The sequence below is a fragment of the Ambystoma mexicanum genome, chromosome 9, assembly GCF_040938575.1.
Source record: "Ambystoma mexicanum isolate Mex_15411 chromosome 9, UKY_AmexF1_1, whole genome shotgun sequence".
Lineage (NCBI taxonomy): Eukaryota > Metazoa > Chordata > Amphibia > Caudata > Ambystomatidae > Ambystoma > Ambystoma mexicanum.
The window spans coordinates 630,714,064-630,738,131 of record NC_090931.1 but is presented as its reverse complement, the minus strand read 5'-3'; the positions used below and the strand labels follow the sequence as shown (position 1 = coordinate 630,738,131).

General features: G+C 47.0%; 1 protein-coding gene across 3 annotated transcripts in view; it reads left to right on the top strand.

The window, feature by feature from the left end:
- The window catches only part of SUPT6H (SPT6 homolog, histone chaperone and transcription elongation factor), a 1,195,112-nt gene that overhangs the window by 119,748 nt on the left and 1,051,296 nt on the right, over positions 1-24,068 (top strand). For all 3 annotated transcript variants that reach the window (XM_069615328.1, XM_069615329.1, XM_069615330.1), the window contains 2 exons: positions 2,152-2,428; positions 9,151-9,252. In XM_069615328.1, coding sequence (XP_069471429.1) covers positions 2,152-2,428; positions 9,151-9,252 — 379 coding nt within the window. The remainder of the gene's footprint in view (positions 1-2,151; positions 2,429-9,150; positions 9,253-24,068) is intronic.

The following is a 24,068-nucleotide window of genomic DNA, read 5'->3' as shown; positions in this document are numbered from 1 at the left end:
AAAAGGTCAGAATCAACACAAAGCTAGTAGATACTTTTTAGAGATACTTTTTACACACTTCCTACACCCTGAAGTGACAGTAATGGCATTTATATATTACTAGTACACTTTGTAGATACGGAGGTTTGTAGAAAGGAAAGATTAAGGGAAGGAAAAAAGGTTAAAATGTTTCTCAGAGCATGTAAGCACTTGCATGTTCCAATGAAGTCTAGGCAAAAACCTTTCTCAGCAATAATAGTTTAAAACCAAGTTATCACCTCGGAGGGACAGTAAATATCAGTCAAGTGGACTAGAAGATGCAGGGAGCCAGGACAGCCAAAGTCAATTGGAGCACAGGCTATGGAGCTGAGGCACTTCTTAGATAAATCTTGCACAAAGTTAGTTTGTTGAAGGAAAATCACTGTAGGGGTCACAAGCTGTTGGGTAGAGCTGAAATGAACTCTAGCAAAGTAGCTACTGCAAGTCTCAACTGAGAAGAGCAAAGCTAAAGACACTGAGGTAAGTACCCCAAGTCGGAACAGTACTTTTGGTTAGAAGAGTGGTCCAGCTGGCTTCCGGGTTGGCTGCAGTGATGCAGATCCTGGGTTCCTGGGCCTCCGTTGTGGGGACAAGTGGGAGAACGTCTTGAGAACTCCTGCGGCAGCAATTATGAAGTCAGCGGCAGCTATGGGCTCTTTTCAGATCAGCTGCACTTCACGGTTTCAGCACTCGGTAAACGGCACAACCGCAGATTTCCTGCACTCTGGTGATGGGGCTCGAGCTCTGGTCGTCCTGCTTCTAGAGGGTCCTGGGGAGACTCCTGGAGCTTGTGGCCGTTTTGCAGACGTTGCACTCGACTATGGATTTCTCGACCCCTGGCACTCTGTTCCTGCAGCAGCAAAGAAGTACAGCCAGTCGGGGAAGATGGTCCAGTGGAGTTAGTTTGGGGGCTAGTTGGTCCCACTAACCGAAGGGAAGAAGTCTTCCCTTTTGGAGCTTCTCTTGTCGATTTAGAAAAAGGAGTTTCAGCACAGCAGCAGGGCTTTGCAGCGCAATTCAAAAGTCCAGGAGGATGCAGCGAGCTTCTTAACCAGCATCTTCGTCGGGTGTTCTTCCCAGTGGTTGACTCTGCCTTTAGTCCCAAAACCTTTGCCTTTTAATGAGGTTTCTCCTATTCATGCACAGCCTAGCTGTCACTCAAACATCAGCGTGGCTTTCCTGAAAGTATAGCCAGCAGCCAGCCAGCCAATCCAGACTGGGTGCCTTCAGGTATTCCTAAAGGGGAGTTTCGGGAACCTCCCTCACTTGCTGCCCTTCCAGACACACTGGAGCTGGAGGTTGTTTTCAGTACTGAAGCCCGCCAAAGGCAAAACGAACAAACTGTTCAAACCTTTCTTGGCGCACAGAGTAAAACCCAAGAAAGACCTCACATACAGAAAATGGCGTAAAAAAAAATGGACAAAATGGTCACCCGTGGGTTCAATACTGCAGATGAGGATTCAGCCTGCTGTAGAAAAGCACAATGGTGAGAAAATTAAACCACTGCCACCAGACATTTAAAGTAGTGAGGGTAACATAACATTTTTTACATGAGTAGGTAGGACAAGGGGCTACTAAGCAACCCCCCAGCACTCCACACAAGATGGTGTGTGCTGGACCCACAAAGAGGAAAGGCAAGTAAAGTCAGTTTCACATTAATATTATTGGGAACAGTAGTTCACACAAGAAATGGTATTTTAACCTTAGGAGAAATCTAAAGGATTTCTTTGCGACACTGCACTGAAGGTGCTGTGTCACCATACAAAAAGTAGATGTATATCGAGTTTGTCAGACTCCAAAAACAAAGGAAACACATAATCCAAATCAGGTCAAAACACATGAGTGAGAAAAAGGGCTCACTCACGCCAGGGTTAAAATTAAAAAGTCCTAAAGTCCATCAAAAGAGCTGGGGGTCTCTAAGGTGGGAGGAATTAAGCACTAAAATGAACATTCTCCCTAACATGCAGCAACCACATTTTGAGGCAGTGGTAAAGCACTGAAGTCATTCCAATGACAGCTATGTGCTATACAAAAACTTTAACCTTAAAAGCTGGATCGCTTACATCTATTTAGTAACCAGAAAAAAAACTTGATTTTAACATGCCAATCTTATTTGCTTATAAATATTTCTAGTGCCTTGCAAGAAGCACAGGAGATCTTTGGCGTAGATTTTGACTTCGATGAATTTGGGAAGTACAACGAGGATGAGGAGGAAGAGGTAGAAGAAGACTATGGATTTGAGGAGGAAGATGCTGAAGGGGAAACGCGTGTCCGACCCAAGAAGGCTGCTAAAAAACGAGTCAGCACCCGCAGCATCTTTGAAATTTACGAACCCAGCGAGCTGGAGAGCAGCCATCTTACGGACCAGGATAATGAGATTCGGTCCACAGATATGCCTGAGCGGTTCCAGGTAGGAGAGCATTGTTTTTGAAGGAGATGCTGGTGGTGTTGAGTGGGATAATATATGAAGCGGGGCAGCAAGGACTCCCTTCTGGATGGCCATTGCATTGGCAATAATGGAACAAAAATTCATTTCTACGGAGGGAGACTGAATGTTGAACTGTCTGAAGCATAAGTGTTGACTTAATTGCAATATAGAAAAGAAGTTAATTGTAAAAATGCTATGGTAAATTGAATGTGTGTTTTATATCGGCTAAATCTGACACTACATAGATCTGTTTTCTGCCTGTGGGCAGTTAAATCACAGCTATGGAAACTATGCATGAGGTGTACTGTGTGAGCAGTTGTGTGGCAACATTGTGGACCTTTGTATACAGCAAGGACACCGCAGTTTAAATACTGCATAAAGTGTGTTCTGTTGATTGGGGGCATGGAGTGGAGGAGGACATTTCGGGAGGCACGCTGCATAAAATAAGGTTTGCCCCTTTTTGGTTTTTCTGAAATACTACACATTAAGTAATTAACATGAATGATGTTTACATGCTTCACGCAATGCTTGTCTCTGTTGCTGCCCTTCCAAGATTGCATTTTTCCCCTCCATTGGCAGGAATGTTTTTCTTTTATCAACTTTCCCTCTGCAGACATCAATGGTACCCCCAATGTATTGCTATTAAAGTTGGATTCCTGGTCTTAAAAGTACAGGAATTTTACACGAGGCAAGTACAGCATTTTTCCTTTCCTTGCTTAGTGCCTCTGTTTTGGTCCACTGGTAACTTTCTGATTTTTCACGGTCCTTGTACAACTACGGATGTCCTTCCTGTGAAACCTCTATACCACTACCCCACCACCCCCGGAGTGGGGAAGACGTCAAGTGTCTCCAAGAGACAAAAGCTCAGTTACATCCAGAAAGAATTAAGGGTGCCATATTTGTTTATATTCCCAGTTTTATAAGTAACCCAACTAGACAGCTCCTGAGGAATGTTCACCACCTTACGGATTATGAACAGAAACATGGCGAACTTAAGCCTCTGCTAAATTGCAAAGGCTTGTGTAAAACTTAGTGTCATTACTTAGTCATTATAACTCCTGAAGATCTTAAATTATAGATTTTACTTACTGTTCAGGCGTTGTATATTACAGCCTTGTTCTACCTCATGAGTAAACCAGTCACTTTTTTCATATCTTGCACACATCTGTAATTGTTCACACTGTATTTTTACTGTGATTTAGTCTGTGCTTCTATGCTTGTATGTTGTGCAGCTGCATTTTTGTATGTACCACAGCCATCTTTTGGCTTTTAATATTTAAGGAATAAAAAATTGATAGTCTTTCTATTTATGGACTTCTTTCAGCCTTTTTGCACACTGATACACTTGTAGATCTTGCCACACTAGAGGTTGCCTCCTTTCCTACCCTGTTGCTCTGTTTATTCATATATAAAAAAATCTCTTCATCAGGTCTGCCTTCATCTACTCTATAAGCACTATGCATGCTCTTCATTGCAGTCCTGTTAAAACAAGCGCAGTGTCAAAGCCAACTGTTTTTGTCTTGTTTATAAGTATTAGGCATTTTCCAAGCACTGCTATTTGATGCCCAGATACTGGCACCATTTCCTCACCTGCTACCTTCAATGGCCACTTAATGCCACTAAGGCAGTGCCTAGCAAGTGCCTTTACCATGCCTACACCAAAGCCCAAACTGTTGTAATTTCCAATGCTTGTTAACTTATATAAAGTGTATGGTATTTGGTTGCCCGTAAGTTGCCCAGTACCAGGGGTGCCTCTCGGGCACCCATTTTTGTCAGAGGATGATTTTATCAACCTACATAGGTTTAGTGAGTGGGTTGGTGTCCTCTATAGTTCTGTTTTGGCTTCCCCAAGGGTGCATGCCTTTGTAACGCATTGGCGGCCCAATGCACCTTTTTGATGGCCATTGGGGTTGCAATGTTTTTTTTTAAATCCTGCTCTGCCATTGCGTTTCAGGGCTTTCCTTTGTCTAGGTGACCAAGAGTTAGCATTACAATTTGTGCTTTGATGACATGGGTTTGTTGTGAGTCCAACTTGGCAGCCTCGATATTGGTCCTATGTTTTAGGTTTGTATAGGACTTAGCCAGTCCCCCACAAGATGAGGGGTATAGTCAAAGTGGCAGTCCTACTGACCATCCAGTGTGATTGATCATCTGACCCTTTGCCCCCAGCCCCTTTTAGTGATGCCTGACTTTCCTTTAGATATCCCCTTTGTGCTAAGGTATTTAAGTTTGGTTTTTCGCATTTGTTTTTACTATTTTTGAAACCCTTACTTGACAAATCTTGCTTATGTAGTGGATGGGCATATTCAACATTGTGTTTTCTTGCCACTAGAGGTAGAGCCCGTGCTTTCTGAAGACTCCTGGTGACACCTCACATCTGCTGGGTCGGGCCATCCACTTTGGAACAGTTTTCCCTGCTGTTATTGCATCCCACCATAATTTATGATTGGCTGTGCTTTGCTGCTGGTGTGCAGATACATGAGGGAGACTTCATACATCCACAGATTATCATCTTGTTATGCCCAAGTATACCCACAGCCATTGCCTCACATCCGAGTACAATTTGCTACTGTGCTGTTGCCATCTTTTGTTCTTTGAGCTAATGGAAGCAGTTTTTGCGGCTTCCTACGTCTTCCTGGGGTGGTCCTCGCTGAAATCTATAATTTGGGATTGATCATAGAGGTCCTGGGAAGAGCCCTTGTTCCTGAGTCGTGAGATCCTTGTTGTCCTGGGGTGCAAGTCCCTAGCAACCGAATCTTGAAAACTGCACCTCTCGAAAAAAGCAGTTTAATCAATAGTTTGTTTCGTGCTGCTGGAGACTTTTTTTTTTGCCGAAACTGCCAACCTGGTTCTTGGGGTGGGAGATTATTAGAGCTACCCTAATTTGTCTGTCTGGTCAAGGGTAGAGATTTCTAGGAGTCGTCATTGCTTTGATGCCCATAGACTCCTATTGGGGAATGTCCCTCCTGTTCTGCTCTATCTTCCTCTGGGGCTCTGGGTCCATATTCTGACCCCTGGAACAACTATTTGCAGTCTCCTCTGGCCTGCCCTGGGATGGCTCGTTGCAAAATATGCATCTATTGGGTAAAACGGATCTGCCGTTGCTATATAAGATGGCCCTATTACTGTTTCCTTTCCATTAATTCTAGTGGAACTGTGAACTTTCTGTGGGGGTACTGTAGTGGACCAGATGGAGTCAAACTCGGGGTTAACATTTCAAGGGTTTTATTTAACTGCAAAAGGAGAAGGCCTATCCGTACGCAGGATTTCCCTGCCTTCACAATATATTAAGTGTGCTCGTCAATTGTCAAAAACCAAAAAGTAGCCCTCCCGCTATAGACAAACATCAGAAAATGAGCCAGAGCCATAGCCTCCCAGCTCTTGCTTCGTCTGTCCAGTGATAGTTGGACCTCTCCCAAGTACTGGGCATAGGACAAAATGTTTGTTCTTACCAGCTCATAAAGGAGAAGTTTTCGTCTGTGAGCAAAATGTGCTAGTCTTTGTATAAACCAACTGCCTCAAGTTCTTGAAGGGGACGGTGGGGGCTACACCCTTAGTCCGTTTCCACCAACTAGGACCTTTTTGTTCCCCTAATAGTAGGCCTTGTACAGATTGAACCTTTCCGGTTCCATTTTGCTAACACTGCATTGCATCTTTAGGGCTTCCCAGGCCCCTTTTGGACTTCTGGATCACGTCGTACTCTTTGTTTAATTCCACTCTCCACCCTCCACTCTGGGCAATCCTGGTACCTTCCCTGCCTTCAGGAGTGTTTGTTTTTCTAGAGCGCACCGCACCAAAAGGCATCCAGGCGCTGTATAAAACAGCTTTAGGCATATACATTTAATGGTACAGTATCAACAGCCATTATTACAGAATCGACAGTTATAGATAATATGCAGAACAAGTGAAAAACAGACATATCGATGCAATGCATAACTTACTAGGCGTGAGCCGGTTCAGAAGGGGGAGGTGGGACCAGACAGCCTAGTAAGTTACTTGTGGGCAGTCAGATAGTACATTTCGAATACACTGTCCTTGGAAAAGAGCCATTTTTTGGTGTTGGACCTGAAGCTCTGAAGGTTAGTCAATGCACAGGTTAAGAGGGAGGGCATTCCATGCCTGGGCTGCTTGCACTGGGAAGCTAGTGCCTCCAGCTCCATTGGGATTGTAGCGTGGTGCAACAATGAGGCAGGAGTTAGCTGATCTTTTGAGTCTGGCAGATATTTTGGGAACAATTTTGTCTATAAGGTATTTAGGGGCGGCCTCATGAGGACATTTGTGGGAGATAGAGACCAGTTTAAAGTATATTCTATCCTGGATCGAAAGCCATTCATGGTTTCTTCTCGTTTCTGAGATGTGGTCCTTTCTTGGGATGCCCAATGCAGTTCTTAGGGCATTGTTCTGTAAGGTTTGGAGTTTGATTAGAACTTTTTTGTTAGCCCCTGCATACAAAGCATTGCAATAATGAAGTTTCGATAAGATTAGGGCTCGTGCCAAAATCATGCGGCTATTGGTGGAGAGGTAGTTTTTGCAAGCATGGATCAATTTGCAAGTGTAAGCTGTCGCTGAAGCAACGGCGTTGGCTTGCTTCTTAAAGTGTAGGGCCCAGTCTAGGTGAAAGCCTAAGGTTTTGGTTTCCTTAGCAGTCGTAATCATATTGCCGTCAATATTGAACGCAGTGTAGTTGGAGTTTAGTTTATTCAGTTGAGTGGGGGCACCAAGTATAAGAATTTTCGGTCTTGTCATTCAGGCACAGGCTGTGGGTAGCCATCCATGCCTGAATGACGAGGTAGACTTTGTTTAGCCGCTCGTTGTCCACGTCGTAGTTTCCGGTTAGTGGGATAAGTATCTGGGTGTCACCTGCATAGTTGGCGTCTCCTTTTCCTGTCCGTCTTGGCAGTCTCTTTGATCCTCGCTCAGAGAGCAGAGGATTCTTTCCTCTGTTCCCTGTTCTTGGCAACGGTTCTTGGGTCCCAGACCACCACGGGTGCAGTGTGGTCATGCCACCAGGTAAGACGGTTCTTCCTCAGTATCCGGCTCAGTAATGTAACCCTTCTCAGTGCCAGCCTTCTGGCGCTTCGCCTCTTCTGTTCCCCATACTACTGCGGGTGTAGCGTGGCTCCGCCCTGCCAGGATGTTTGCGCTACAGAAGGATTCTTCCTCCATAAATGATTTCTCTTATTTTTATTGCCGCCGTGGCGTGGTGTTTTTTCTTCAGCTCCCGAGTTCAAGGGGATTGTAGCATTACCTTGAGCCAACTATATGGGAGTAATGGCAAAGGGTTGGAATGCAAGACAGAAGGAACAGTTGTCTTTCTCACTCCTATATATGCTGCAAAAGTATTCCTTATAGGGAGTTCCTTACAGGAATGCGAGTAAGTGTCCCCTAGAGTGGAGCCACTCCCAGAGAGGTCCTGCTTTCCCAGACCTCTAGTGATGGTCTTGTTTAGCAGGCACACCCCCCCTCCCCCCAGCCTCACAGGTGGTGGCTCCCTGTAAGGGAGATGTGATGAATTTGTCAGTCCTTGCCTGTCGCGGATAATGTTGTGTCACCAAGGATTCCAGTGAACGTGGGACTACGTTTTGTATTTGTAATCTCTGATTTTATATTCATTCTTGGTCATACCCTGTGTTTCTGTTATGGGGAATGTACTTCAAACACGGCACCCAATTATGAAAATATTAAATTTTTCATTCTGAAATGTGTAAGGAAGCTAATTGTGTTTAAAATGTTGTACCAATTCTTGGGAGTATATGGCTATGGTGTACAATTCTCATCCTCTCTATGACTTTAATGTATTTTATGTCCCAGTGATTTTAAAAATTAATGTGAAGTAGTGATTTAGGTGTTGAGGATTTATTTTTCTACTGGTAAAACTTGTTTCCCTTTTTATCCCATACGCAACATATGCATTAGGTGCTGACCTTCCACATACACTAGGGTTGGGTTGTATGTTTTGGACCCTGTACATGATTGTGGAGGACCTTATGGACCTCTGCGCTTGCTAGGTTTTATTGCTCCCGGATTCTTCCCACACCCCTGTTAATTTATTTTGTGTGCTTAACTCTGATCGTGTGCCCACATATAGACATTGGGGTTCAGAAGAGTCCTTTTATAGACATTATATATGCTTGATATCTTTTAAATACGGTTTATTTTTTACCTGGGTACTTATTTAAGTATATACTTTTCAGCATCTCAGTGTGAGGTGTTTCCCAGAGAGGTGTGTGGAATAATTGTACGTTTGTTTCAGCCTACTTCCCCTACCAGATATTGGCTTCCCTTTTGTGATCAGGTGTTGGCCACCCCCTACTGTCTTAAAAATGGTGGTACATGTTCCTAGCTAGCGCTTGCTTTTCCTCCTTTCCAACACCCATACATCCATCCCCATGTACATATACTGTTTTACAACTGCCTTTGCTGAATGGGAGCAAAAACCTATGAAGAGGAGGGTGGCGGTTTGTTGCACGGGTAGAGGGCAGGGATATTGCAGAGAGGAATGCATGTCCAAGGGGTCTTGACTACCAAACGGAACTTTTTTTAAAAGTGCAGTGTCTCCATTTTAGACCGCTTGTTCTGACCCCTGGCAAATGCAGGCTGTCCAACCAGGTGTGATGGGGGGGAAGTGCAAGGACTGAGAGAACCCGATTTAACCTGAAGGTAATTTGTTTTCTATTTTACACCACTTCACTTTTTTGCTGCAGCTCCGGTCCATTCCAGTAAAGAGCGCCGAAGATGACGAATTGGAAGAGGAAGCCGATTGGATCTACAGAAATGCATTTGCAACACCGACCATTTCATCCCAGGTAAATGGTCGCTCAAAATGCTCTTGTTTGCCCATTAAATTAATCCCTTATAATTTCGTTTTTGTAAAACTGCAGAAAGTGCATGGGTTTGTCCATTGAGCTCAGGGTGTGGAGGGGAGGTCTGTCACTGCTCATGGTTTTTTCTACAGCTTGAAGTGCAGGTAACCACTTTAGGCTTAAGCTAGGATTCCTGAAGCTCTCAGTTCTGGATGATGGGCAAAGTGTGGATTTCAAAGACCCAATAGCTTGGGATGCTCAAACATTGGTTTTATTTCATTTTGTTAATGTTTGGTCACTGGACTGTTAAATATACTACATATCTTGTACATAGGAGAGGACATTTTGCTTAAAAAGCCTATTTGTTGGATACGTTTTCTCTTTTAACAACCTTGCCTCCATATTCTGTGGATCCTCAAACCTTGAGCTTTATTTTTTAAGTGCATTTGGTTTTGCAGTGTTTGGGAGGGTGCAGATGCTTCTGTGGTGAGCTGTAATGCCCCGGGAAGGATGGCACCGCAGGACTCCGGCAGTGATGAGAAGTCTTGGCTAGAAGCCTTATTGGATGAAAAATTCAGATCCCTATACTTTCTGTTTGCTAATGGGAGTAAGGCCCCCGAGGAGAAGGATGTGGAGCCTGCTTGCATGGGGACGGGGAAGCTAACCTCAAGGTACTTTGCGAGCAGCTCCAATCCTTCGAGTGGGGTTCCGAGTACCCTCCATCTTGGACGACACTGTTAGGATCTAAAAAGGAAATTAGAGAAATAAAACTCACACAGGCAGGGGGCTAGTGATCAGGCAGCACCAGAGTCTGTTGAGGAGTTGGATCTTGAAATGGTGGTTGGGGTGCAAGAGACTGGCTTGGAGACCCACATTGTGGTGGGGGAGGGCCTGTCAGGTCAGCTTCTGGGCCCCTAATTGGAGACGAGGTGGTGGTATTGGGTCAGCAGTGGGAGTGGATAAGGCTCCTCTGCATGGGGAATTGTGAGAGGGAACGCTTCCAAGGGAGGGTTAGGGAGGGGTATGTCTGCTGGGAGCACACTAAACTTGCCGCCTGCTGCGGTACCGTTGGTGGGCATAATAATGGAAGTCCCAGGGCTGCCAGAGGGTGGCTTTGAATCCACCACTTCACTCATGAATAAGGCTAGCCATCGGATTAATGTGAATCTGATGGGCCCCAGTATTGACCCTACCCTCGTTTTGATGGCTAGGAGGGAGGATGGATTTGCCCAGATTTTAAAACTGTAGAGGGCTGTATTTTAGTCTCCTTTTTGGAACCACTAATTGTTAACTACCTGACCCACTCTAATCTGGCCAGAGGGTTGAAACCAAATGGCCAAAAGCTGTATAGCAGATTAGTATAACTGGATTTTTTCTATTCTTCCTTGGGGGGCTGTGGAGCAGGTGAATGACCAAGGGAGATGGTACGGACCCAGGGACAGAGTCTGGGTGCCCCTAAAGGGGGAATTCCAGAACACAATTTGTACCCGATCCAGAATGCGTGGACATGGGTTGGCGCTGGCACGGCTAGTCAGAGAATGAATGACAAGAGGGTGCCCCCACCCCTGGGTCCTGCGATATTCATCTGTTTGACCTTCTCTTCTTTCAAAGAGAGACTGACAGTTTCTTCCCCCACCATAACTGCCGCGGTCACAATTGTAACAGCGTGTGAGGAAAGTTGAGTGTGGAGGAATGATGTGAACAGTGAGCTTGGAGAAAGCCTGGGTGGACAAGTGGATGCACCCATGGTGGTGGGTCTGCTCTCATGGAATATAGCGGGGGCTAGAGGGAAATTTGTGAGGGAGGATTTTGGGGAATTTTTTAATTAAGAAATGATTCTTCTGCAGGAAATGTCGGCACTAGAAAAACACCTCCTTGATGGTTTCTTACGGGATCCCGGCCAAGAAAAATGGTAGCGGTAGATGCTATGGGGGATTTCAATATTGGTTAATGCCTCACTGAACTGCAAGGTGAAAGTAGTGGACACGAAGCTGGACTTGTTACAGATGCTGCTAATCTTGACCTATTGCGGGGATCCAGTAGTAATCCTGAATTTTTAGGCTGTGGTCAACAAACTGGAAAAACGGAAGGCCCTTATTGATGAACTTGTTTGGAATATGGAGACTAGAGGCCTAAATTATTTCTGGGGTGGAGATTTTAACATCAGAATGGGATTGGGCCATTCCAGCGACTTTCTCCCTGGAGGACTTATTTTTTATATATTGCATACCCGCAAATGAAGGATGCTCGGGTGTGTGGGGAAGGGCTTGCAATTTTGCCTTTGGCTAAACGAATGAGGGTGCATCCCGTAAATGGTTGCATAACGTGTTAGGGAGTATTCTCATTTCGAAGGGATTGTGTCCTCCGACGCATTCCTTATCTATGATATTTGTATCTCCAGCTTGCTGGCCTCGGAAAAAATGTTTCCCAGTAGAGGGCGCTGTGCGTCGACGTCCGTCGAGTAGGTGTTCCTCAACAGCCACCGTATCGACGCCGACGTCATCATGCCTATAAATGGCCACGCGCAGCGTCTGTTGCTCAGTTCCGTTTTTCCGCGCTTCGTGTGCCTCGGAATACCGTTGCTCAGTTAGTCAGTTGAAATATATTCATATTTCCTAGAGAAAACTGACTCGTACTCGATGGCTTCCTCCTCCGACAAGACGACTCCTCGGTCCGGTTTCAAAAACTGCCAAGACTGTGGGAAGAAAATGTCGTTGACGGATCCTCACAGGATCTGTTTGTGGTGTCTGGGAATCAAACACCAGTGTTCGGAGTGTGAGGAATGCCTATCCATGACGGCAGAAGCCTTGAAGGAGCGTAAGGGGAAGCTCGAGAGAGGTAAGTCAGTTTTAACTGCCTCAAAAGTTTCCGCGGTAGAGTCGAGACATTCGTCTCCTCACCGGCAAAAGCATTCTCGGTCTCGAAGTGGCTCCCACCACTTGTCGAGGTCTAGACACTCGAAAAAGAGACGTAGAAGATCTCCTTTGTCGTCGTCTTCTAGTTCCCCTGAAAGAGTAAATTGCCCCACAAAACACAGCTCTCAGGCTGAGTGGGAGGAATTCAGAAAAAAGATGCGTTCGAGGAAGCGGCCTCGACACCCCTCGAAGTCAGCTGAGGGTGATACCCCGGGTGAAAAGCCCAAAAAATCTAAACACTGCAAGTCGCAGCACCCGGCGAAAATCGACCCGAAAGCGCCATGAGCCATCGGGAAGTAAAGCATCTTCGACGCCATCGTCGAAAGCCCCTTCGAAGCATAGATCGGCGCCATCGACGCCGTTATCGAAGGGTTCTTCGACGCATCCGTCGATCGAGTTGACGCCGACATCGACGCCGATGAAAGAAAAACCCACGGCTACTCCACAGCCAACGGTTACACCGAGAGCCTCCGACACTATGTCGAACGTCGTCGACATCCTCGAGCAGGATTCCGATCCTCTCGAGTTCTTCGAGGCCTCTTCCAGTTTTCTCGGCGCCTTCGAGGATTTTTACATCGGCGCTGACATCGACCTTTTCAAGGCCACTGATGATGGCTCCCTCTGCTTTAGAAATGGGTTTTATACCATTTCACAGGCCAGAGCATCCCCCCCCCCTTAACTTCAATTTATGAAGAAAGGGAAGATTCTGATCAAGAAAGGCCTTTTGGGCTGCAGAGGACCACATCACCTGAAACAGACTTTTGCCTCGGAGGAAAGAAGGTTGAAAGACCTTCAGGATGCATTCCAAGAAGCAAGTGGCCTAGACACTTCCCCAGAAGTGGAATTTGTCAAACCAGACCCAGGGGAACATGCTGAAACCCCTTATAGAACCCTAATGTCAAGAATTATGGAGTTCATGGGTTGGTCTGCGTCTTCACCTGTTTTTCAACAGGATGCCCTCACAGATATTCTGGATAAAGGTCCACAGGAGGATCCTGTGGTTCCCTTTCATTCTGCTTTACAAAGAAAGATTTTAACTAACTGGGAAACTCCTGAAGTTGTCCCTGCGGTTAAGAAGAAGTTGTCAGCGAAATATAGGGTATCTGCTGCTGACCCTGAATACCTATCTAAGCACCCTACTCCAGAGAGTCTGGTGGTCCAGGCTGCAACTTCATCAGGCAGTACATCTGCATACCCCACTGCTCCACAGGATAGGGATGATAACGAATATGATGCCATGGCTAAGAAAGTCTTCTCGGCCTGTAGCATGGCTTTAAAATCTGCTAATGCGACTTGTACGCTTGCTAGGTTCAGCCACACTCTTTGGGAGTGTGCTTCATCAGCGGCTGACTGCCTCCAGGAAGGAGAAGAAAGGGACGCATTTTTAAATATCATCATAGATGGTAAAGATGCAATGTGTGAGTCCCTTCAAACTGGCATTGATTCTGCTGACGGTATCAGCAGGGCCATGGCGGCAAGTACCACAATCCGCAGGCATGCGTGGTTGAGAAAGTCCGGCTTTGCTTCTGACGTACAGGCCAGACTTTTGAATATGTCGTTTGACGCTTGTTCCCTGTTTGATAAGAAGGCGGATGACAATCTGGAAAAACTGCAAACATCTAAAGCAGCAGCCAAGTCACTAGGAGCTGCAATCCGCCAAACTAATTTTCGTCCCTCAGGATCCTCTTGGAGAGGAAGGTCCTTTCGCTATTATTCCTCATATGGAAGAGGCAGAGGACGGCTGGCTCAAAGAGGCCAAGGAAAATGTACCCGTGATGGACGGGGTAAAGGAAAGAAAGCCGCATCAGCAGGAGCCGCTTTACCTTCGGCAACTGCATCAGCCGCTCCCAAACCACTCTGAGGTCTCCCATCACAAGACACCTGTAGTGGGCAGGTTAACTTACCATCTGACGGAATGGCAGGCTATTACGTCAGATGCTTGGGCATTGGAGACAGTTGCCCAAGGTTACTGCCTGCCTTTTCTACGCATCCCTCAGAGCCATCCACCGGGGAACAGCTCTCTGAAAGTGCCGGATCCGCTCCTCTTGCAGGAAATTGTAGACCTGCTAGAGAACGGTGCCATAGAACCGGTACCTGTAGCGGACAGGAACAAGAGCTGCTACTTTCTCATAACAAAGAAAGACGGAGGACTGAGACCCATCCTGGACTTACGAGAATTGAACAAGTTCCTCAGGAAGGACAAGTTCAAGATGGTAACTCTCTCTCAGATCCTTCAGGCCCTTCAGCTTCAGGACTGTTTGGTATCTCTGGACCTTCAGGATGCTTATTTCCATGTGCCAATCCATCCCAAGCACAGGAAGTACCTGAGGTTCGCAATTGGCAACTCTATCAATTTCGAGTTCTGCCATTTGGGCTGACCTCCGCCCCGAGGGTCTTCACCAAGCTAATGTCGGTTGTGGCTGCAAGTCTAAGGTGGGAAGGGATTCACGTCTACCCCTACCTGGACGATTGGTTGATCAGAGCAGTTTCTTCGGAACAAGCTTGGATCCAACTAGATTATGTCTGTCACTTCCTTCACAAGCTGGGCTTCTCCCTCAATTTAAAGACGTCACAGATGATACCATTGCAGAGACTCCAGTTCATTGGAGCAGTCCTGGACACGTCCCTGGGAAAAGCCTCGCCACAGAGGTGAGGGCTCAAGATATTCTGCAGATGGTCACCAGGTTTCAAAATTCCCAACGTCTCCCAGCCTACGACTTTTTGAGGTTGCTAGGCCTCATGGCATCCTGCATATCCCTTGTGCCAGAGGCTCGCCTGAGAATGAGATCCCTTCAGTGGGCACTGAGGACTCAGTGGTCACAATTCTCAGGGAGGATGACGGATCTCCTCCGGATTCCGGACATGGTAGCCCACGACCTTCAATGTTGGGCCTCTCCAGAGAACATCTTGAAAGGAGAACTGTTTTGGCAACCATGGCCGGAGATAACAGTAGTCACAGACGCCTCACTCACAGGGTGGGGAGCCCATGCCAACGACTTGACCATCAGCGGTCGTTGGTCTCCATCGGAGTCCAGACTACACATCAACCTGTTGGAACTGAGAGCCATCAGACTGGCACTGAAGGCTTTTCTACCGTCTGTACGGGGAGAAACGTCCTGATAATGACGGACAATACAGTGGCCATGCACTACCTCAACAAAAGAGGAGGCGTAGGGTCACTGCCACTGTGCAGAGAGGTGATGCAGCTCTGGTTTTAGGCAATTCAGGAAGGAATCTCTCTATCGGCAATTCACCTAGCCGGAGAGAAGAACTTGACAGCGGACGCTCTGAGCAGGCAGAACACAGTCTCCCACGAGTGGGAGATAGCTCGGGAAGTCCTTCAAGAGTTCTTCGCCCTTTGGGGAACCCCTCAAGTGGATCTGTTCGCCACCAGTATCAACAGGAAGTGCGACAGATTTTGCTCAAGGGAATTTCCCCCGAGTGGAGCTCTAGGAGACGTGTTCGTAGTGGACTGGGAGTTCCCACTTATGTACGTGTTTCCTCCGGTCCCTGTCATTCCTCAAATGATCAGGAGGTTGAGAAGGTTTCGTAAGACCATGATCCTAATTGCCCCGGATTGGGCCAGGAGAACGTGGTACCCGGACCTTCTAGACATGTCCATCCATCCTCCAATTCGTCTACCGTACAGAGGATCTTCTCTCGCAGAAGGGAGGTCAGGTTCTCCATCCAGCCATCAAGACCCTCAACCTTCACGCTTGGTATCTGAAAGGTTGAGGTACAAGGATTGGGACCTTCCAGATGACGTCATGGAGGTGTTGCTTTCGGCCAGAAGGCCAGCAACTAAAACTCTATACCGCTGCCGTTGGAATAAAATTTGCAGTTGGTGCAGAGAAAAGAATATCAAACCCTTTTCATGTGGTACACCTGCAGTGTTATCCTTCTTACTTTATTTGGCAAATTCAAGCCTTCAAGTTGGCACTATTAAGGGCTATCTCGCAGCGCCATCGATCTTTAAGCGCTCTGGAAAGGAGCCATCGTATTTCAAAATTCCATTGGTAATACAATACCTGAAAGGTCTAACTAATGTTTACCCTCCAAGACCATTCCAAGTTCGCTTATGGGACTTAAATCTAGTTTTAAACTTCCTAAAGGGTGCTCCTTTTGAACCACTCCACTCTTGTTCATTGAAGTTTCTCACCCTCAAAACGGTTTTATTGGTAGCATTAACATCTGCTAGAAGGGTTAGCGAGATACACGCCCTATCTTGTAAACCTCCTCATACAATTTTTCACAAGGACAAAGTCGTTCTACAGGTGAAGCCTAACTTCCTCCCAAAGGTAGTGTCTGAATTTCACATTACTCAGAAGATTACTTTACCTTCATTCTATCCTCCTCCCCATCCGGGGAAAGAGGAAGAGACACTACACAGGCTGGACCCTAAGCGAGCCTTGAGTTTTTATCAGTAGACTTGCTAAAATTAGACAAGCAGACCAACTCTTTGTAGGTTACGCAGGACATAAATTAGGATTACCAATAACCAAACAAACCATCTCCAGATGGATTATTTTAGCCATTCTGGAATGCTACAAACTGGCAGGGAAAGAGCCCCCTCAAAATCTAAGGGCTCATTCGACCAGGGGTATCGCAGCCTCCTCAGCTCTTCAAAGAGGGGTACCAATTAGAGACATATGTGCGGCTGCCACATGGTCGTCCGCACATACCTTTACCAAATTTGATAGCCTGGATTCCTCCTCTAGTCAAGAGACTAGATTTAGCAAAGCTGTTACACTCTGTTCATTCTTAAAGAGTAATATGGCATCTCTTACTCCCGCCTCCAATCACATACCACTGCTATGGGAGTCTATCATAGATAAGGAATGCGTCGGAGGACACAATGCCTTCGAAGAACAAGTTACTCCTTACCTGGTAACGTTCTTTCGATGGGATGTTCCTCCGACGTATTCCTCATCGCCCCTCCCATCCACCCCCGCAGTAACCTTTCCATTGTGGTTGCAGCTTACCCTCATTCAAGGTTAGTAACCATTCATGTAATTACCTTACTCTACAAAACGGAACTGAGCAACGGACGCGGCGCGTGGCCATTTATAGGCATGATGACGTCGGCATTGATACGGTGGCTGTCGAGGAACACCTACTCGACGGACTTCTACGCACAGCGCCCTCTACTGGGACATTTTTTTTCCGAGGCCAGCAAGCTGGAGATACAAATATCATAGATAAGGAATGCGTCGGAGGAACATCCCATCGAAAGAACGTTACCAGGTAAGGAGTAACTTGTTCTTCTGTGCTAATCCCCCTTCAACCTTGGGGCCCCCAACTCTTTTTGCTGGACTTAATGACTTTCTGGAGTGAGTGAGACCTTTTTTCTCACTATCTAGTGTGTTTTGACCTGATTTGGATTGTTTCCCCTGTTTTTGGAGTCTGACAAACTCCATGGGCATCTACTTTTTGTATGGTGACACACTGCACCTTCAGTGCAGTGTCACTGAAAAATGCTTTAGATTTCTCATGAGGTTTAAATACCTTTTTCTTGGGTGAACTACTGTTCTCAAGAATAGTAAAGTGAAATTGACTTTACTTACCTTTTCTCTTTATGGGCCCAGCACACACCATTCTTATGTGGAGTGCTGGGGGGGGGGGTTTACTTAGTAGCACATTATCCCACCTACTCATTTGACATTATTTCTGATGCTTGTGAATCTGCTTGGAATTACACGCTGTGCATATAGTCTGACATCTAATGGTAATCACAGAGTATTGCATCTTGTCTTTTGAGGATCGAAAGGGGACGACGACATGGGCGTGCCTGTAACTCTATCCCTAAGGTGATAGTGTACCCAAAATCCCTCACGCGTCGAGGTCACACAGATTGTTTTTTTTCCGCCCAGCTACCTGATTGTCCTATGCGGAGCCCGGAAGAGAGAGATTGCAAAGTTATGACTTTATTGTCCCACGATCGTTGGTTGTTTAGTCATCAACCTTTCATCATCGACAGCTACTTCTGGATCCCTACGCTGAAGACATGGATTTTGGCGACTGGTGCATCGGTCGACCACGTGGCCTTGGCCCTCTGGCCAGGCATACATAGAATGGAGAGTGGGGCCGCAGGGTTTGATTCTTTAAGAATGCATTTCCTTTTCCCCCTCTCTTACCGCCCTTTAACTCGACTATGGAGCGGATTCCATTTAAGTTTTGTCCATCTTGTAATGGAAAATACCCATTGAAAGACACTCGTCAAGAGTGTAACAAGTGTCTGCCTTGTGATCACAATGAGCGATCCTACAAGTCTTGCCAATTTTTTTCGTCCGAAGATTCTAAAAGATCGGCGGACTGAACGGTGGCGCACGTGCCTCGAGTGACGAGGATTCAAGCGGCAGCCATGGCTCCAAAGTGGAGGCCATAGGCCTTTCAGCTGAACCTTTACGTTCCCAGGTGCCTGTTCCAGACAGGCAGGCCACCGGTGCTGCTATGGGGAGACTACATCCCGGTGACAGGGACACACCCGCACCACAAAAGGAAAAGTACACAACCCCACGAGCTCCCTTGACAGATACGTCGAGGAAGCAACAAATGCCAACGGGCCTGCCGAAAGCTTTGATGGCCCCTACCGATCCTCATGATCGACTGCTCTCCCTGCATCCGTCGTCACTGCATGCGTCCGGGCACTCCACCCACAAGGGCGTCTCTGCTAAACACGAGCGTTGGTGCCATTTAAGAGCTCGTCAGCCCCAAAGGTTTAGGCAGAGCTGAAAACCTGGACGCCCACAGGCGTGTCGAAATCTCTACCTAATCCACCAGAACTACGCAAAGTCTCGCAGCCATTGTTTTGGCAGCAAATAAACCGAAAGGCACGTCCAAACGTCGAGAGGAATATTCAGAAGGGTCCCAGCCCCTCTATAAGACTGGCTGATAAATCCCTGCCTCCTAAGCACTATTTTCATCCTGGAGAGCCCGGACCCCTTTGGGTCATCCCTATGGACCAGAGTGAGGTTTGAGAGTTATATGGACAAACTTTCCTAGTTGACTTCTCTGGGAAGTTTATTAACCCATAAAGACCTAGTCAATCAAAGGTATGGAAGCTTTAAAGTCTAGTTCCACAGGAAGAAGTTTTAAAGTTCTCAACCTGATGAGGTCTAGGAGGATCCCTATGGTCCGGAAGAAAATCCATTTGAGACCGGACCAGTGCCCAGATTGTGGTCAAGAACAGCCAGTAGAGGAGGCACCATGGCTTTCCCCCACTAGAACTCCAGCCCCAGACGCCCTTTGTCTGGCATCTCCCTCCTCGCCTCTTCAGAGGCAAGCTTCACCTATTGATGATCAAACAGCCTTTAACGCAGTCCTAAAAAAGGGTTGCAGACCATTTCCAAATTGCCATACAAGAGGCAGTACAGGACACAGACTTTGTGGAAGTTATTCTGAAGGAGAAACACCCCACGAGTCAGGCAATCCCACTGCTTAGTTATATCAAACGCCTTGTACCCTCTTTGTTATCCCCAGCTCCTACAAAAGCTGTCAACTCTCGGTGGAAAAGATTTTTCGCCCCTCCTCTTCTGACCCGTTAGATATCCGGGGGCATGCCACTCCAGACTCCCTGGTCGCCACCACTACCAGGAAGAGGGCTGGAGTGCCGTTGTCTACGGAAGAGGCACCACACAAGAACTGTAAGAAGTTGTACGCCCTCAGCAAACGCATCACCACATCAGCGGCATATTCCACTAGAATTGCCAATAACACTACACTACTGGCAAGTTATAGTGATGTCCAGTGGAACTTACTTTCGAAGAGTCTCAAAGAAGTCCCGTAACTGGTACGATCACGCCTGCTGTCGGTTGTCTCGGAAGGGAAACGGCTCAACCATAATATCCTAAAATACACATTGGATGCAGCTGAGACGGCGGGCTGTCCCTGGTCCAGGGTACCCTTCTCAAGAGGCACGCCTAGCTCAAGAATTTGGGGTTTAAACCAGAAACGCAAGCCTCCCTAATAAATCGGTGGAGGACACAATTTGTTTGGGAAGACAGTGGATGATGCCTTAGAGACAGCGAAAAAAGAGCACAAGACTATTAAGTCTCAATCAAATCACTGCAGGGCCTTACCAACAGTAGGGAGGTAACTTAACGCATTTCCGTTCTGAGACAATCTTTCTCACGTTCCCCACACAACCAGTATGGAACAGGGAGTGCACCTTGATCCTCCGGACATGGCACAGCTGGCACCGGTGAATACCAGCAGAGGGGTCAGCGAAGAGGCAAAGGCAGGAGTAGCAACTCGCCCCCAAGAGGTTCCCCGCCCTCCGCTCAGATTACTCGCCAATCTGGGTCCCCTCCCATGCCTCCCCGATCGGGGGACTTTTTTCTTCACGCATGGGAGGGGTCACTTCAGACCAGTGGGTGCTAAAGACCATCACCCATGGTTATTGTATAGGGTTTCACCAGCCACCTCAATCCTGTCCACCAACATCCAGACGCCTATCGCCAGCACACCTGAAGATTTTGCTAGAAGAGGTGGAGATCCTCCAAGAAAAGGGCCGCATAGAAGTCGTCCCCTTTCAACAGGTAAACCAGGGTATTTATTCAGTGTACTGCCTTGTACCCAAAAAGGATCTCACCAAATGCCCGGTGTTATACTTGCGCCCAGCAAACAATTTTGTCAAGCCACAAAAGTTGAGAATGATAACATTACAGGAAGTAATCCCACTGTTAACGCAGGGGGATTACATGGCAACATTGGACATGAAAGGTGCATACTTTCATATTTCAAGGTTGCCAGCGAACAGAAAGTACCTAAGGTTCATGATAGAGGACAAGCACTATCAGTTCAAGGTTTTTCCCTTCGGTATTGCCTTAGCCCCAAGGGTGTTTACAAAGGTACTGGTGGTAGTAGCGCCCCACCTGCATAGACGGTCTATCCCAGTCTATCCTTACCTCGACAACTGGCTGGGGATTCGTATGGAACATGCCTATCAAATACCCGGAAGACTGTAGATCTCCTCTTCAGTCTGGGATTCTCGATAAATGAGAACAAGTCCAGCCTGGACCCCAGCCAAGTCGTGCAGTTTCTGGGGGCACTAATTCGGACCAAAGACTGGCTCGTCTTACCCCTCCAACAAGAGGGTTCTGAACATACTGTTCCAAATCCCTCATGTAGTCAGTCGCAAGGTGACTACGCAAAGCCATGCTACTGTTGGGGATGATGGCCTCCTGCATTTATCAAGTGCCACACGCACGTTTGCGCATGTTCCCAATGCAAGAGTCGCTGTCGAGCAAATGGTGTCAGGCCAGCGGACACTGGGGCGATCTAGTGGTTGTCTCACCAACCCTTGTTCTCTCTCAGCACTGGTGGTCAAAGTAAAACCTCTTGCAGTGGAAGACCTTCAACACCCCCGCAGTAGAAGCCACTCTCCCCATGGACGCATCTGACAGGATGGGGAGCTCGCCTCCATCACACGGCGCAGAGCGTGTGATCTCCAGCCGTAGCATCCAACCACATAAACATGTTGGAATTGCTAGCAGGGTTCAAGACAGGACAGCACCACAGCCATGTATTACCTAAACAAACAGGGGGCACTCGCTCTCCAGGGCTATCCAAACTGTCACAGATGTTCCTCCTGTCACAATACGTTCCAGGGGAACTCAATCTTCTGGCAGACGTGCTCAGCTGTCTGGAGAAATTGTCTGTCTGGTATTTCAGGGCCGTGTTAGAGATACACTTGTGAGTGATGACAAGTGACCAAAGTGTGATTCTGTCACGTAAGAGTAACCACAGTGCATCTCTCCTGAAGGATGAGATGTGGCTGGAGTGAGGGATATTTAACGCCGATCTTGAGGCATTGTTATGAAGAACTTGAAGTTTGTTCAGGTTCCATGCGGAGGATCCAAGGAATAGGGTATTACAGTAGTCTAGCTTCGAGAGGATCACTGCTCTAGCTAGTGTAATGCAGCTGTTGGTAGATAAAAACGGGTTGCAGGCATTTTTAAGTTTGTTAGTGTAGGCTTTGGATAAGGCTGTGGTATTAACTTGTTTTATTAGCGATGGAGGGTAGTCTAGATAGACCCCAAGTGTTTTGACTTTGCAGGAATATTTTATGGTGTTCCCATCAATGATAAATGCAGAATATTGTTAGTCTAGTTTGTTTAAACGAGCTTGGGAACCAATTATAAGAAGTTCAGTCTTATCGTCGTTTAAACATAGGCTGAGTGGCCATCCAACCTTGGATCTCTAGATAGATGTCGATCATTTTAGTGTGTTTAGTATAGCAGCCAGTGAGTGTGATTGGGTGTCGTCTGCATAATTAGTGTAGGTCACACCCAGATTGTCAAGACGGTCAAAGAGGAGCTTTGTAAATCTATTGTAGAGTGTAGGCGAGACACAAGAGCCCTGCAGAACTCCACAATGGATGGTAACTGGTAGCGCGGATGCTGAAGGCGCGAAGACCCTAGTGGCTTTGTTAGAAAGGAAGGATTGAATCCAACTGGCAGCACTAGGAGAGAAGGCAGCTGCTGAGTTTGGGTGTTTAGTCAGGATTTTATGGTGCACCTGGTCAAAAGCTGCGGATAAATCTAAAAGGATGATGGCCAGCTTGCCTTTGTCTTTTAGTTCATCCATCTGTATTTTTAGAACTATCAGAGCCGTCTCAGTACTGTCTAGGTTTGAAGCCGGACTGTCGGAGGGAGAGTAGATTATTTTCTTCCAGTTGTTTTTGAATTTGTATATGAGAAGCACAGTTGGAAATTTAAGAGGAAGGGAACCGTTGTGATAGGCCTATAATTGGTGGGGATGTTAGGGTCTAGGTTTTTTTTTTTTAATATAGAAGCGTCATGACCCATACTGCTTTGAGGTTATCAAGAACTGAGCAATTTTTTTAAAGAGGTGTTTTTATCAAGGTTGTAATAAAGGGTGCTAATTCTCTTGCTCCCTCCTTGATGACCGAAGCAGAGCACAGGTCACCCTGACGGAGGGTTTTATCCCAAGGATGTTATCCACTTCGTCGATGAAGACTGAGGAGAATTGGAAGGGTGCGCACAATGGATGTTGATGGCTAAAGGTGTCGGTTTTATTTGAGGTGATTGATATTTTATTTCTATCACGCTAGTACACAAGTGTTTCAGAGCGCGACAAGGCAAGGGAGGGGAACAGGGGAGAACAAAACAGCGATTTTACTAGGCCCAGTGACATTGAGAACCCGCAAGTGCATGGGGGAGGGGAAAAGTGCATGGAAGGAGGGAGAAGTGGAAAGCGCGAAGCAGAGGAGAAACAGATAAATAACAATAAATAATAAAGGCAACAAACAGTGGTAATGCAGCCAGCAATTTGCAAGTGCTAGGTTTAAGGCAGCAGACAGGGTAGGTCTGATAAGTGCAGGAAGAAAAGGGGGGGGGGGCTGTATGGGTACAGATACAGACCCCAGTGCAAGGGGTGGCCTGGAGGCAGTGCGGGAGGGTGACAGGGTGAGCAGGTACCTGGGCCCGAAGGACAGAGGGTGGCCAGGTGCACAGTGCCAAGAGAACAGATCAGCAGGGGAGAGGGGGAGCAAAGGCAGAAAAAGAGGAAGGACTTGAGGTGCTTCTGGAACCGGAGATGGTTCTCAAGTTTTAGAGTGGCAGGGAGGCTATTCCAGAGGGAGGCCCCAGCTGAAGACCGAGATCTACCCCCAGCTCGTTTCTTTGAAAAACGACTGACCCTGAGGGAGTTGGAGGTAGAGAAGCTAAGAGCTCGAGAGGGAAGGTATTTGCGGAGGGATAGCTGAAGGTATTTTGGTCCCAGGCCCCAGAAAGCCTTGTGGACAATGCAGAGGGTTTTGAATTTAATCCTTGCATCCACTGGGAGCCAGTGGAGAGATTTCAGAGCTGGAGAGATACAATCCCAGGGCTTGAGGCCAAGGACAAATCTCGCAGTCCTGTTCTGGATTAGTTGCAGAGGGCG